The sequence below is a fragment of the Clavelina lepadiformis genome, chromosome 2 (assembly GCF_947623445.1).
Source record: "Clavelina lepadiformis chromosome 2, kaClaLepa1.1, whole genome shotgun sequence".
NCBI classification, from domain to species: Eukaryota; Metazoa; Chordata; class Ascidiacea; order Aplousobranchia; family Clavelinidae; genus Clavelina; species Clavelina lepadiformis.
The window spans coordinates 21,378,906-21,392,254 of NC_135241.1; the positions used below are offsets into that span (position 1 = coordinate 21,378,906).

Sequence of the window (13,349 nt, forward strand, 5' to 3'; positions counted from 1 at the left end):
TAATTTTGCATATTTATTTTATCATATATCTTCTTTTATCCCAAATTACAACGTTATTATTGCATAAAAGGCAAATGTAACGCAAAGTTACGTTTTAATTAAAAAAATGTAGTAGCCTTGTTTACTTTAAAACGATTTTACTTTTATCTCTATAATACCTTAAAAAAACATTTTTATTTTAAAGTGGGATAATATAGTGCAATAATCTATATATTTGTAGAATTTTAGAAATATTCGGATATAACTTTGCTCTCTACCGTCATTTAACGTCAAATTTCTTCCCTTAGCTACAGAACGCTAATGGCATTCGTTTGTCAAGACAGTTTTGATGGCAGTTTTAATATCGTCAAATGTGGTAACTTCAATAGATTTTTTCCCGGTTATGGATAATTACTGCTTTGTAGCTTGACTTTAAAATAAAATTGTGTGACATTGTAGATTGAAGTACCTTACACAGTACAATTTACAGGGAACGATGACACCATAACTCTCATTTTTTTGCAATAAATTATGGTACAAATCATGGGTCTAGTATACAAGTGCACAACCAAATGACGTCACAATTTGAATAGCTTGGATCTAGTATACAAAGATATCCTGTGGTTATTTACTTGAAATCTTGTTTACTAGACCTCAGTTCAATGTTGCTGCTCTTCAATCAATGTTTGCTCATATTTCAATTTATTGCAGCTTATTCAGTTATTATAGAGTTCATGTTTATGACAATGAAATGACCCATTAACCTTACCTCTTTTTAACCAAGCTTGGTGTAGGCTAACGGAATAAGCTTAACTATTGGCTAATGCTCATACTGCAGTAGGCTACTGTTAGTTTTATAAAGTCACTTTTTTAATTCTAAAATGTAAAGTATACCTAAAAATGTTGGGTAAATGATTTAAAATTTCAGATAGAGGCCAAACTGGAAAGTGTGACAGTTTTTGATAAGAAATCAAACGTGCGCAAAACTTTTGGTGTGACAGTGTGCTCTAAAACTGCAATTCTTCTTTGTTTATTATAAATTGGCATGAACACAAAGAAGTTCAATATGTACATTGTTGAGTGTCATGCTTTTGTGCACCATGCCTTCTACTATAGAATAGCAGTTAAATATATCACAAGCATAAGTTCTAAACAAAGTTTAACCTATAAAAGTTACCCTATTTTCGGTAGTTTTATTGTGATAAGAATTACTGGGTATTGAACAAAGCACTTAAAAGCTTGTTACTTTAGTTAACAGTTTCTAGTTTCCCAAACCGTAATCTTGCTAACTGGGTTGCAAATAGCTGATTAGGTCCATTGTGGCAGAATGAATGGTGGAGAACCATCTCAGATTGATGGTTCTGATGTGATAGTTTTGGGAGATGGCAAGTTAAATACTGGAAATGTTAATGTTGAAGCTGCTCTCCAACAACTCGAAGAGCTGGGTTAGTTCTACTCAGTGTACAAAATTATTTGCCTGGATAGTTTACAGATAATGTCATGTTTTGTTATGTAATGTGCTATTTTAACCTAAATTTACTTTGTGATGGTCTCAAAATTTTTGTTTCAGCTTATCAAACCATGAAAGAAAGTGGAGCTATGGATGAAGAACAATTAAAAGAATTTCTCATTCTTTCAGAAAATATATCTGAGCTTGTATGTTTAAACTATTTTATGTTTCGTTTGATTGCGACATCCATTGTCCTATGCTATATTTGTTTAAGTATTTTTTACCAAACGACATACCTGTTGCTATGTTATTGCAAAATCGTTGAAAAGGCTTTCTTATAACCTCTTTTTTTCAGGCGATAGAGCGACAGGCTTTACAAGATGAACTGGAGATTGAAACAATTGCAGGAAGTAAAAAACGGCATGCTCTTCAAATACTACCTGGAAGATATACCAAGGAGATGGAAGGTTGTTAGCTATGGCTACTCATCATTTGATTTTCAATTAACGCATCCTTAATCAATGCCTTCTTTGTGTATTCTTAATATTTCAAAGGTGCTTGCTTTGTTGGTTTGAAAAGTTATAATGCTTTTATGTAGATGCTGTTCTTGCTGCGAGGATGGGAAACCATTCTGAAATGACATCATTGCAGAGGCGTTTAAAGTTAGCCACGGAAAAAACAGAAAAATCTGACAAAACATATGAGACTCTTACTAAAGAGAATGTCAAACTTCAACCTGAATGCAACCGAATTCGCAAGGAACATGATCAGATAATCGCACAGTTAAACCAACGAATGTCAGATAAGGCAAAGTATGTTTCCATTCGGTGGAAAAAATTTCATAATAATAAAGACTTGGTGAGATAAAATTTAAGCCTTACATCAAGCGTCATTGACTGACACATGAATAAGCTTGGTGTTAACCTGCAGTATTTCTTTGAAATTTTAGCAAGAAAATTTCGTTGAATGAGAGTCGTGATGCTTACCGTGATCTCAAGCAACAAACTTCAGAAATTGATGTTGGTCTTGAAAATTTGGCAGAAGATCTGGAAAATGAAAAACAGGAAGCTGCAGCAACAAAAGAAGACCTCTTGTCTCAAGCGGTAAGATCCGAACCACTAAAATATTTATCTTGTGAAGATATTTTAAGTGTACCAAAAAGGCATTAACTAGAATACAGTAGTGTCTGCTGATTTAGAGAGTTATTTCAATCAACAGGGCGAAACAGACGTTGCCATCAAAGTCCAAAAGGAGAGAAATGTTGAAGAAAAACGGTGAAGATGAATTAGCTGCTTTGAATAGTTTGTTTTTAATACGATTTTATGAAGACACAAAATGTTATGATGTTTGTCATAGGGTTACTGACACAATTTTGGATAAAACAATGGAAATGAGTGTAAAGATAGATGATGAACAGAAGGTAATGTATATTATGTTTATTCCACTGAAATCATTTGCATTTTCAACCTGTTACAAACATCATTTATTATAGGAATTTGTAACATATGATTTGTTCATGTTAATACCAAATTTCTGTATAGATCGTTCGCCGTTTGGAAAATTCCCATGCTAGACTGGAAATGCAGGCTTTAAAACTCTCCAACAAAATTGATCGAGAAAAACTTGCAAACAAAAAATTATTTAATGAAAAGTAAGCACTCGATTGCTGATCTTTAAACGGACTCTTGTTACATACATTTCAAAAAAAGCTTCTTAAAATATATTCTGCTTCCTTTAAATTCTTTTAAAAGAATTTTTTTACTTATGTGTTGCTTGGTTCACTGATTTTTGCACTAATTGTAGGGAGGTTTTAGAAGGAATAAAGAACAAACAAGAAAAAGAATATCAAGGAAAGATTGAAGAGCTTGAGAAGAAGCTGAAAGTGGTACACTTACTTACATTTGTCTGTTAATTTTTTACTCCTAACTCCTACATTGTTAATTACTTACTTACTTAAGCATCCCACTTACTTAAAATATTGTTGTTCCCAGCTGTGCAAAATATCAATCACGCTTTTAAACTTTTATCATGAAGCATATTTATCATAATATCATATCATATATTTATCATATTTATGAAGGTACAAGACCAAATTATTGAAGCTCGAGAAGAAAATAAAAAAATCTCAAAAGAAAAGGATGTCATGTTTAATAAAACAGAAGAAGTTGGGAGAATGAAAAACAGGAACTCTTCGAAAGTGAAGGAAGCCAGCCTTGTGTAAGATTTTATTATATTCTTTGCTGTTAATTAATTATATATGGTTTATGTATGCGACAATTATCAGTTACTTAATGCTTCTTTACTCATCTTTATTGTCCTTGGCATGCTACTTTTAAAGTATTTTGGTCAATGATCATTGTTATACCTAAACTACCACATTCTTCTTATTTCAGTTTGGAATCAATCAGGAAAAAGACAACTGCTTTTGTTGAGAGATCAGCTGAACTTGCACAAAGTAATGCTTATTACAGAGAACAAATTATTGTTCTTGAAGAAAACCACAAGTAAGTCACTGTAAAAGCTGAATTACGTAAGAAATAACTTTCATACAACAGTTCAAATTAAACACCATTGTAATATATCAAACGTTGCTTTAAATTTCATATCAATTTATTTCAGAGCAACCGTGGACACCTACAATAGCCAGATAGATGATTATAATGAAAATCTGAACCAAGAAAGACAAGAAAAGTGAGTTACACATTTGTTTTGTTAAAATTCCATCAATAGAGGAAGTAAAACTCTTTGCTTATGCCGAATGGTTGTTGTGTTCTTAGAGTAAAGGTCCAAGAAATGAGAGATGTATCTGAAAAAGTTCTGGAGACGTTTAGAACGGAACAGCTTATGTTCATGAATGAAATGTCAAAGAGTATCGAAGACGCACAAATAGAACATCAAAAATTAACCGATAAGGTTTTCTATCAAACACTGCATCTTGTTTTATATCAAATTTTTCTTCAGCAACTTTTAATTACTGGTTAATTGTTATGACTGTTAATCAAATAATATATTACTTAGTGTTACTTTCCTATTTGTTGGCAAGTAAAACCATTTTTAGGGACTCTTTTTAGTCCGAGACACAGATAAGAACAAGAGAAATATAAAAAATCTGGAAGTTCGCCTTGAGGTTGCACAGAGCGGTTTTCGTACAATGAAGTCGGCTCTGCAGATGGACCTCGAACGACTCAAAAGCAGCGTCAACTTACTTGAGTCTGAGACAACTCGCAAGGCAGAATACTTTGAAGGCAAGTTAAAGAAACTGTGTCAGTTATTCTGCTGTGCTGACAACTTTCGCACCAAATGTGTTTTATTTTTAATTAAACAAAATGAATTACTGGTTTCAGCTGGTTAACTAGTCATTGCATTGATGACTGAATTCTTATTGATACTTTATACAGAGAAGCAGCCTGTGGTGAAGCGTTTGTATGAGGAACTGGATGAACATGGCAAGGAATACTCCGAACTGAAGAACGAAGTGGTGGCCATTAGGAATCAAGAAAAAAGTGTGAATGAACAAATTAAACGGGCCAAAACGCAAATAGAAAAATTATCTCAACCGATGGTATGCCGCTCATTAGCTATGATGTCATATGTAAAAAGATAACCTTTCACTATTCTGATTTCATTATGGCATTCTATGACACAGATCAAAAATTGAATACTTCAATAAATGTTTCTTGCAGGAAAAATTTAAAGAAGAAATGAAGGAAGTTCGTGCACAAGATTTGCAGCAACTAAGTTCTCATGCTGAGGAACGAAAAGCTTTGGAAGCCGATATTTATCACACTGCAGCCAAGTTGGAGCAAGTGACGAACAGTAGAAACAAATTCGACGGGGTAAAATAATTTTATCATTATTTTTAATTTCAAAAATTAATAAAGACAAAAATGGAGACTAAAATGTCGATTTCGTCCACAGCGAGATGTAATGAGTTGTTTTAAAACAGTTGAAAGATACGCCTCACATGAAATTTTTATTGAAATATTGAAGCAGCAAATTAAGGTTGTATTGGGGAGGAGTGCTCACGTAGTCTCTTTTTCCAGGCGTGTGCGGAGCTGCAGGAAGACATTGATACTTTGCAAGCAGACATGGAATCTCATTCTCATCACCAACATCGCCTCTGCGATAAACTCGTGGAACTGGAGGAGGAATTCTCTCAGGCATGGGAGGTCTGCATCAACATGGAGAAGAAATCTGCTGATCAGGTTGGAAAGTTAAAAACTGCATCTTTGATCAATTTTTCTCTCATTTTTCAATACTGTTTTGTTAGTTGTAGTGAACTAAGTGCGAGATCTGCTACAGACATTGGTGATCATTGATATCCAAGCCTTTGTTACTGGACATGTGATTTTAGTGTTTTTTTTGCTTTTTCCATCTGTCGTCCGTTTATTCAGACGTAATTCTTAATTTGTCGGACCACTGAGATATGTCAAACTTTGTCGTCCTGTGCTTTCTTTTTCTTTCATGAAACCTAAAAGTGTCACTTTCTCCAGATATCAATTTCTACGGATATGTCTTATGATCTACAGTTGCCGTTGTCTGATCTATGTTGTTTTAGTTCTCTCCGTTAGTGTTAATTTCAGTGTTTCTTTACTGTTTCACTTTTCCTTCCATCAATCTGCAGCATTATTCACTTCATTATCTGCAGCTTAGGAACCACCAGCGACTGGCACTGGAACCTTTTGTAGTTTTTTCATACTTTAAAGTTTATTATTATAATTCAAAGTGAATTTTTGACATCTCTTGTAACTATGGATAAAAATATCAAAAATTGATAGTTTAATTTTGAAACTCGATATTATAATTTTGACCTATTTCTATTGTAACATTTTATTAAAAATAATCTTGAAAATCCATCAGGATCAAGAGATCTTGGATGGAATTGCGGAGGTCCAAAAGGAGACCAGGGAGCGCTCGGTCGTCTTAAACGGCATCGCCACCAGCTTGAGAGAAGAACTTCACTCTCTCACTGGGTTTGTGGATAATGTTTCCAGCAGAAGACCGAAAGGTGATGCGGCATGTCACAATATCTTGAGTTTACTTTTTTGCATAAGAAGTTTTTCTATATTTCGACTATACTTTGGTAGTAGTAGTTTTTTGTATGCTAAACTTGTTTTAAAAGCAAGTCATCATACTACTTATTTCTCAATTCACAGACACACGCCAATCAAAGAGAAAATCTCTTACCGCTGGAGTTAACCCTTCGTCAAGTCGACCACTTACACAACGTCGGCCAACAGCTCGTCGTATCTCCCGGCCACCGATATCAGCTTTACAAGTGAATGAACTCAATTCACCTCTCGCCCCAGAAGCCGCCTCAAGACGGAGAAGCAGTGGTAGACGTAGAAGCAGTGGTAAAGCGAAGCTTCTGGAAGCCAGGCCTGTGATTGCTGCGGTTGGGACTGCTTGATTCTGCCTGGAGTGGGATAGATTCTGCACGTTGTGGTATTTCAGCTCTAACCTCTTCAATTGTGAGTAGTTAGGAAGAGTTTTTCTTTGAATGTCACAGGTTGATTTTGAGCGCTAGATGACTTGAATTTGTAGCAGTACTGATTCTATGCTGATATTTTTATAACATCTTTATTTCACTGTGATGAATATAGTTAGCGTAATTAATCCGTTTTCCTGTTTTTTAATTTTCTTAATTTCGTTCATTTTATTTATCTTTCTATATTTTTTATAAGTTACCTTACCGGATAGTCAACTACCTTCGTTTTGGCATTTAGTAATTAATTTTGGTTTCTTCTTATCTGACTACTCTAATTTTTATTTTACCCGTTCCCCAAATCCTCAACACTCGGCCGTAATTTACCTTAAACATTCCTAAGTAGTATTTTTTTGCATGGCTGAGATCATTTTGTGTTATTTGTAAGTTAAACGATGTCATTCCTAATTCTTTGAGAACCCCTATTTTCAGTTTATACTGCAAATTGTTCCTATGGTGTCAAGTATTTTTTAAGTTGAGTCCTGTTCCAATCCTGCCTATGTGTGTTCTTGTTCTTCATCGCATTCCTTCTTGGTCAACTGTCCTTTGTCATGATGTGTGTAAACATAAATCGGCATTACGAGTCATTGTTAATGAATACTTATTGTACACAGTATTACTCATTTTATGAGACCTGCGAAGAAAGCGAGTCCTAGAAAAATGTTCGGTTACTGCTAACTGTTATATGCGGACTATATGGCAATTTCCTCAGTTAACCTAGCGATTTACGCGAAATATGTTAATGTTCAACTGCATTAGGCCTACTCCATCTAATTGCTCACTCGGGTTGAAGACGTGTAACGAGTTAAGATTGAGTTATCTGGTAGAGTTATTTGAGAAGGCGATTTATAGGTAGCTTCATACAGCTGGACTCTACAAACTGTTAAGGATATTTCATCGTTTTGGTTACGTCAGCCAATAACACGCAAGCAGAGCTTAGATTGGAAAGACGTCTCATACCAGCCCGTGTCTACATCGATGCTTGACTATGCTTTGAATACTCTTAGTGTTATTCTGTTTGGCAAATATCACCTTAATTGTATGACCTAAGTAAAAACAAAACACAAGAGTAAAATTATTTCATACAGAAGTCACCAAAATCGCAAAAAAAAAATAGCAAAAACTGAACCAAAAATTTTATGATTTGTTAAATGTTGACGACCTTCCACGAAAAAAGCGCCTGATTAAAAGAGCATAATTAGTAAAGATCCGTATTATAAGGTTAATCAGTGACATATGTCGAATAGTAACATCGTGTCCAATATTAATGATATGCTGAAAGCAAATTAAAACGTTGTGGTAGTTTCTACAAATATAAAAACCCACCAGAAATACGCTGGAAGGTAGTAGGCTAACTGTACCACTATAGGCCTATAGTAACTAAACATGGAATGGTGCCTTCCAGCCTTCTTTCACTTTTAAATATGCCAAAATACTTTTAATACTATTTTTACTTATACTGCATTACTCGTGTATAAGCATGCTACTACGGTATACTTCCTTTCCTCCCTGATTGTTCACCAAAGATAAACCAGAACATTGTCGCCTAATTAAAGACCTAACTAAAATTACTGACCTTAAACCGATAATAACTTAAATCCTAGAAACACTGCTGGTGCATAAAGAAAATAACTGTAATATGAGAAATGAAGAGACCACAAGATAAGTAACCATGCAAAATTCACATAAGGCGACTAAAATGATAAAGTACAATGATTATAATCACTTGATTTCTCACGGGCAAGCTGGTTTAAAAACCATGATTGATAAAATCCGTTGCGTAAAGTTCCGAGCTTGATGTGCAAGAACTTAATGTTGTTTCTCGACTTTTTCAATCTTTGACATGCGCCCTGGAACAAATAAAGTAACGATTACCAAATCAAGCAAATTCAATAAAAGCGGCAAAAAAGTTGGCAAAGTTGTTTGAGATGAAATCCACCAAAAATCTTCAACAAGACAAGGTTGACAAAATATCACTACATACTTGACTTTCTTCTACTCTTAGTCTCTGCTGAAACGAAGCGTCCGAATCTCTGCACTAGATCAAGCATTTGTCTGGTGGCCTTATACACCACACTACCACGAGCTTGTGCATTGGCCTGCATATTAAATGTTCATCGTGCAAGTTCAGCCCCATCAGATAATTATAAACATAAAAGATGCGTGTGCAATATTTACCTTAATACCGGCCAACTGACTTAGGTCTCCTGAATTTTGCAAAGATGCATCGGCCATAAGTTTTAATTCTTCCTCCACGAGCTTTAGGAGTCGTTCTCTAATGGAATAAACTTGCGTTGTATTTTTCTGGATGAGCTCATCCGCACTTGAGATATCTTTTCTCTCATCTTTAAGCAAAGAAATAAGCTTAGATTTTCTGATGACAAGGCAAAGTAAACATATTCCCTTCTCCAAGAATCTATCAGTGATTTCTTTACAATGCTATATTATTATTACGTCAGTATGATTCTTACCTGCAACCTGACGCTGCAAGAGGTCACATGCATGGCGAATGACACTATTGTTATCATACAACGTCTCAATATGTTTGGAAACCATGTAAATATCATAACCAGATTCGTAAAGATCCTTCTTATGACGTTTAATGCACTCTAGCATATTTTTTCGTGCTTCACTTAGCATCACTTTCATATCTTCTCTTGGCTGATAAAGTCCTGTAACACCAAGGGTGAAGCAGACCGGAAGATGAGCGTTTTCAGAAATTTTATATTTCTTGAAGACAAACCTTTAAATTTAATATTTTTGAGTTCAATTGCATTTGTAAGCTCCTTTTCTGTTCTTTTCAATAGAATCAAATCATCCTTCAATGACTTATAGCTGCTGCTCCTTCTTTCAAATTCCTCACGAACAATACCATATCCGGGTTTCAGTTTATCTTTCAAAGCCTGCAGTTCTTTTATATTTTCCTATACAAATTTTGTTTTTGCAACATAAATAAAATTTTAACTTGCTTTTATAAGTTATTTTTAGGATTTTTCAAAAAATTTAGAAAACATCTGTAGGGTGTCGCATGTTACCGTTTTTTCTTTTATGCTCTCCTTTAGCAAGAAAATATCATCAGACAGAGTCTTCTTTGTCTTCTTGAATAGTTGTTTTCCTTCCTCTATTTGCAGCCTTAGTCCTGATTCTCTAATCTTCATCCCTTCTAGCTGGCTCCTTAAAACGTCATTCTCCTCCTTATAGGCTTTTCCACGGCGTCTGTTGTTGATTCGAACATTTTTAACAATTTTATTAGTTTTATTTTATAAGACATACAAGGGTAAAGGATTTTGAACAAACACAAAAAACCTGTTCTCTTCAATTGAGTTTTTTGATGATTCAAAAAACGAGACCATTTTTTCGTTCCAACTGTTGAGCAAGTCAAGCGATTTTACCCACGCCTCTCTCGCGTTTTCTCTAAAGAAAGAAAAAAATAAACATGGAGCAGTAAAAACGTATGGAATACGTAACACAGCTTGCTCAATGGGATTTTATGAGTTTCATTTCCGGTATCATACCTATAGGCCTACGTAGCGTAATATCGGACTATGCATTTATTTATCAAAGATTGGCCAAGTTTCTCACCTTTTCATAATCTCTTCTTCTAAATCTAATTTCATCTCCTTTATATTTTTTGCAAAAACCTTCTGCGTCTCTTCGCTGTTTTCAATGACAAGAGCCGTCATTTCTTGGAACTTCGATCTTTCAGATCTGTTGGCGGTCAGATCGGAAACTACAAGATTCAACTAGAAGGATGGAAAAATGGGCACGGTGAGAAACTGCTTGACATAAATGCAGCAACGCCTTTACTTTGAAATCGTTTATTTCCTTCACTGACTGTGGAAGGAGGGGGCTGGGGGATGGGAGCGAAACAATGGTGCTAACCTTGTTACGTCATACTAAAGCAAGAACAAGTTTCTTCTCACCATACTATTAACTTGTAGTAGAGCGTTCCTTTTGCCTTTTTTTTCGTCTTTGATAGTCTCAAGTTGAAAGCGCTTCGCCTCAACATCCAAAGATATAGTGTCTTTTTGAATGCTCAGCTCCTCTTTTTCTCGAAAAGCCTCCCTTGCTTGTTGCAATATTTTTTGGTGCGACTCGGTCAGCGATTCCATTTTTTCCTGTATGCAAAAGCATTGCTTTCTGTTAAAAGTTGTAAATCAATAGGGACTTTAGCCGTTTTAGGTCCTATCGGTTTTAACATTTTTAGCTTTATAGTTTTATATTTTAGCACTCTATTAGTAACTATTAATTAATTAATTATTAGTTTTTGTTATTTCTGTATTTCTCGTAGACACGGATGTATGCCCGCTAGGCGAAAGATATGTATATCTAATAACACACTGAAGTTGACTGATCCGTAAACTGCCTCCGCAAATATTGCAAATAAGTATTATAATAGAATGAATAAAATCTAGAATTCAGTTGACTTTTTCGTTGAACCAATCTTTGTTAAGGAACCGAGAAAAATCTACCTCGTAGTTCTCTGTAGTTTGAGCAATTTGTTGTTTCAGAACTTTCAAAGCTTTTTCTTCTTGAGATTTTTCTTTTTCAGTTTGTTTGATTTTTCGTTGCAAGTATTTAGTCTGTATTAATTATTTATTTTCTTTTATATTACACATTTAAATATTTTGCTATAATCTACAACTATTTTCAATAAAAATTCACAATTGCACTTTCTTAAAACATAGAAAGCTCACGGAAAAGAAACAAAAACTAAAAGGACAAAATACCCGTCTGCGGAGGTGTGTAAGTTTGCCTTCTTCCTTCTTCAGTTGCTCTGATGCTTTTACGTTTCTCAACTGCGACCAACTTATGTCTTCTTCCAAATCAATGAAGTCTTTCTTTGCCTGAAGAGTGACATTGTCCTGAGCAGCTATCTGCAAAACAAGAAGGTTTTACAGCCCATAATGGAAGATCATAAGGGACCTCGCTGCTTGTCTACCTCTTCCTTCCACGTTTCACCTTCTTTATTAACCTTGTCGATCTGAGCACGGCAAACTTCCCAGCAATCTACTATGTCTAACTCAATAGCTTCGGTTTCTTCACAAAACGAAATTGCTTTTTCGTGCACATCAATGGTTTTACATCTGTTTCAACCATTGCGTCATAAAAATTGCTTTACCGTATGTTTGACAATATTCTAAGGGATAAAAAAGAAAGGACAAACAAAAGAAATACAAGTTGCAGACCTGGTTTCGTTTACGTTCATCTGCAACTGAGCTTTTGTTTTCATTGTGTCACTAATTATCTGACACAGGGCGGGCCACATCTCGTTCGCCTTTTCCGCTTTAGGCAAAAGAACTTCATTTTCAAGATTTAAACGTTTATGTTTCTGCAAAAAGTGCAACCATGTTGAAAGTGCAAACCATCAACACTGAAACAACTAGAATATACAAATTTAACCTGTTCACTTTCGACCATTTTTTTGTTTACGTCTGCAATGTTTTGTTTTATTGTTTCGATTGTGTCTTTGTTTTGCTGTTTGGCTCCTTCTACAACTGTCTTCTGCAAGCAAATATCTTATACTGTACTGTAAAAAAACAACTGAATTTACAAAGCCAAAAATATAACAATAACTTTATACCAGGTCATTTTCCTGCTTCATTTCCAACATCTTGTAGCGACTTTTTAGCTCACTGGCTTTTATAGTGGTTTCCTCAAAACTTTGTACAAGCTCTTGACGACTTTCTGTTAGATCTTTGATGCATTTTATAAGGCTTTCAAGATGCTCTTGTGCACCCGTCGCTACAAAAATTGTTCTTGATACTACTTGAGTAATTTTAATTGTATTGGAACCAACTGCAAGGCACTATAGCTATTGTGAAATACGAACGTCTTTTAACGCTAAAAACCATTTCAAAAAAAAAATTATTTAAAGCTTACAAGTATCTACCCTGCAATACAAACGCTGAAAACAATTACATTTTTCAGAGCAAATATTCTTCTTCAGAATGTCTTGTAATTCTTTGATGCTGTTCCTCCAATCATCTACCATTCTTTTGTTACTGATTAAAGCAGATGTTATCTCCGAAAAAAAAATATACTACAAGAATCACAAAAAAACTTTTTATCTCGTTTACTCAATGAGCTTTTGATAAATTCTTACGTAATAATGCAAATTTAGAAGACAATTCACGCAAATGCGCAACAGTTCTTGTTGGAGAAATGCAAAAAAACCTAATTTGATACAATTTGATTAAATCATTTTTTAGTCTGTCAATTACATGAAGATAATGCAGTGTTTTATGGTATCATCTATTAATTGTAACCATCATAGCACACAGCCCATGAACTCGATTTGAATTTTAGTAAATACGTATAAAATACCCGTAATGGCTTCATCTACCACCACTCATAGTAAACAAAGTCAACAGACCGTGCAAAAGTCAACACGCGCATCAGCCGGGTAATGGTTAGTAACATGACACATTATGT

At 34.7% G+C, this 13,349-nt stretch overlaps 2 protein-coding genes across 3 annotated transcripts; one reads left to right on the plus strand and one right to left on the minus strand.

Moving 5' to 3' along the window:
* Window positions 1-1,234: 1,234 nt before the first annotated feature.
* On the plus strand, window positions 1,235-7,501 carry LOC143447098 (uncharacterized). Its single transcript, XM_076947033.1, has 19 exons — window positions 1,235-1,424; window positions 1,550-1,635; window positions 1,785-1,896; window positions 2,028-2,241; window positions 2,379-2,532; window positions 2,648-2,703; window positions 2,786-2,849; window positions 2,971-3,080; window positions 3,233-3,314; window positions 3,510-3,646; window positions 3,823-3,933; window positions 4,049-4,120; window positions 4,207-4,342; window positions 4,488-4,674; window positions 4,828-4,991; window positions 5,113-5,265; window positions 5,473-5,634; window positions 6,290-6,437; window positions 6,586-7,501. The coding sequence occupies exons 1-19, from the start codon at window positions 1,307-1,309 to the stop codon at window positions 6,837-6,839; spliced, it is 2,520 nt and encodes an 839-aa protein (XP_076803148.1). The 5' UTR covers window positions 1,235-1,306; the 3' UTR covers window positions 6,840-7,501.
* A 1,051-nt stretch (window positions 7,502-8,552) lies between these two features.
* LOC143446157 (uncharacterized) lies at window positions 8,553-12,949 on the minus strand. Of its 2 annotated transcripts, none has more exons than XM_076945677.1 (16): window positions 12,837-12,949; window positions 12,499-12,659; window positions 12,318-12,416; window positions 12,104-12,246; window positions 11,857-12,001; window positions 11,645-11,791; window positions 11,387-11,497; window positions 10,838-11,032; window positions 10,497-10,657; window positions 10,221-10,328; window positions 9,950-10,130; window positions 9,658-9,838; window positions 9,386-9,586; window positions 9,093-9,259; window positions 8,899-9,013; window positions 8,553-8,764 (listed from the first exon to the last, which is right to left on the minus strand). In XM_076945677.1, the coding sequence occupies exons 1-16, from the start codon at window positions 12,907-12,909 to the stop codon at window positions 8,724-8,726; spliced, it is 2,229 nt and encodes a 742-aa protein (XP_076801792.1). In that variant the 5' UTR covers window positions 12,910-12,949; the 3' UTR covers window positions 8,553-8,723. The 2 variants fall into 2 exon arrangements, with proteins under 2 accessions (XP_076801792.1, XP_076801791.1); XM_076945676.1 differs by having other exon boundaries at window positions 12,318-12,419.
* Window positions 12,950-13,349: the final 400 nt, after the last annotated feature.

Excerpts from the sequence above, each read along its gene's own strand:
- LOC143447098 (XM_076947033.1), top strand. The coding sequence starts at position 1,307 with ATGAATGGTGGAGAACCATCTCAGATTGATGGTTCTGATGTGATAGTT. Across the intron at positions 1,636-1,784 it reads CAGAAAATATATCTGAGCTT|GCGATAGAGCGACAGGCTTT; the intron begins GTATGTTTAAAC and ends TCTTTTTTTCAG. Across the intron at positions 5,266-5,472 it reads GTAGAAACAAATTCGACGGG|GCGTGTGCGGAGCTGCAGGA; the intron begins GTAAAATAATTT and ends CTCTTTTTCCAG.
- LOC143446157 (XM_076945676.1), bottom strand. The coding sequence starts at position 12,909 with ATGGTAGATGATTGGAGGAACAGCATCAAAGAATTACAAGACATTCTG. Across the intron at positions 11,033-11,386 it reads AAACTACAGAGAACTACGAG|GAAAAAATGGAATCGCTGAC; the intron begins GTAGATTTTTCT and ends TTTTGCATACAG. Across the intron at positions 9,260-9,385 it reads CTTGCAGCGTCAGGTTGCAG|ATGAGAGAAAAGATATCTCA; the intron begins GTAAGAATCATA and ends CTTTGCTTAAAG.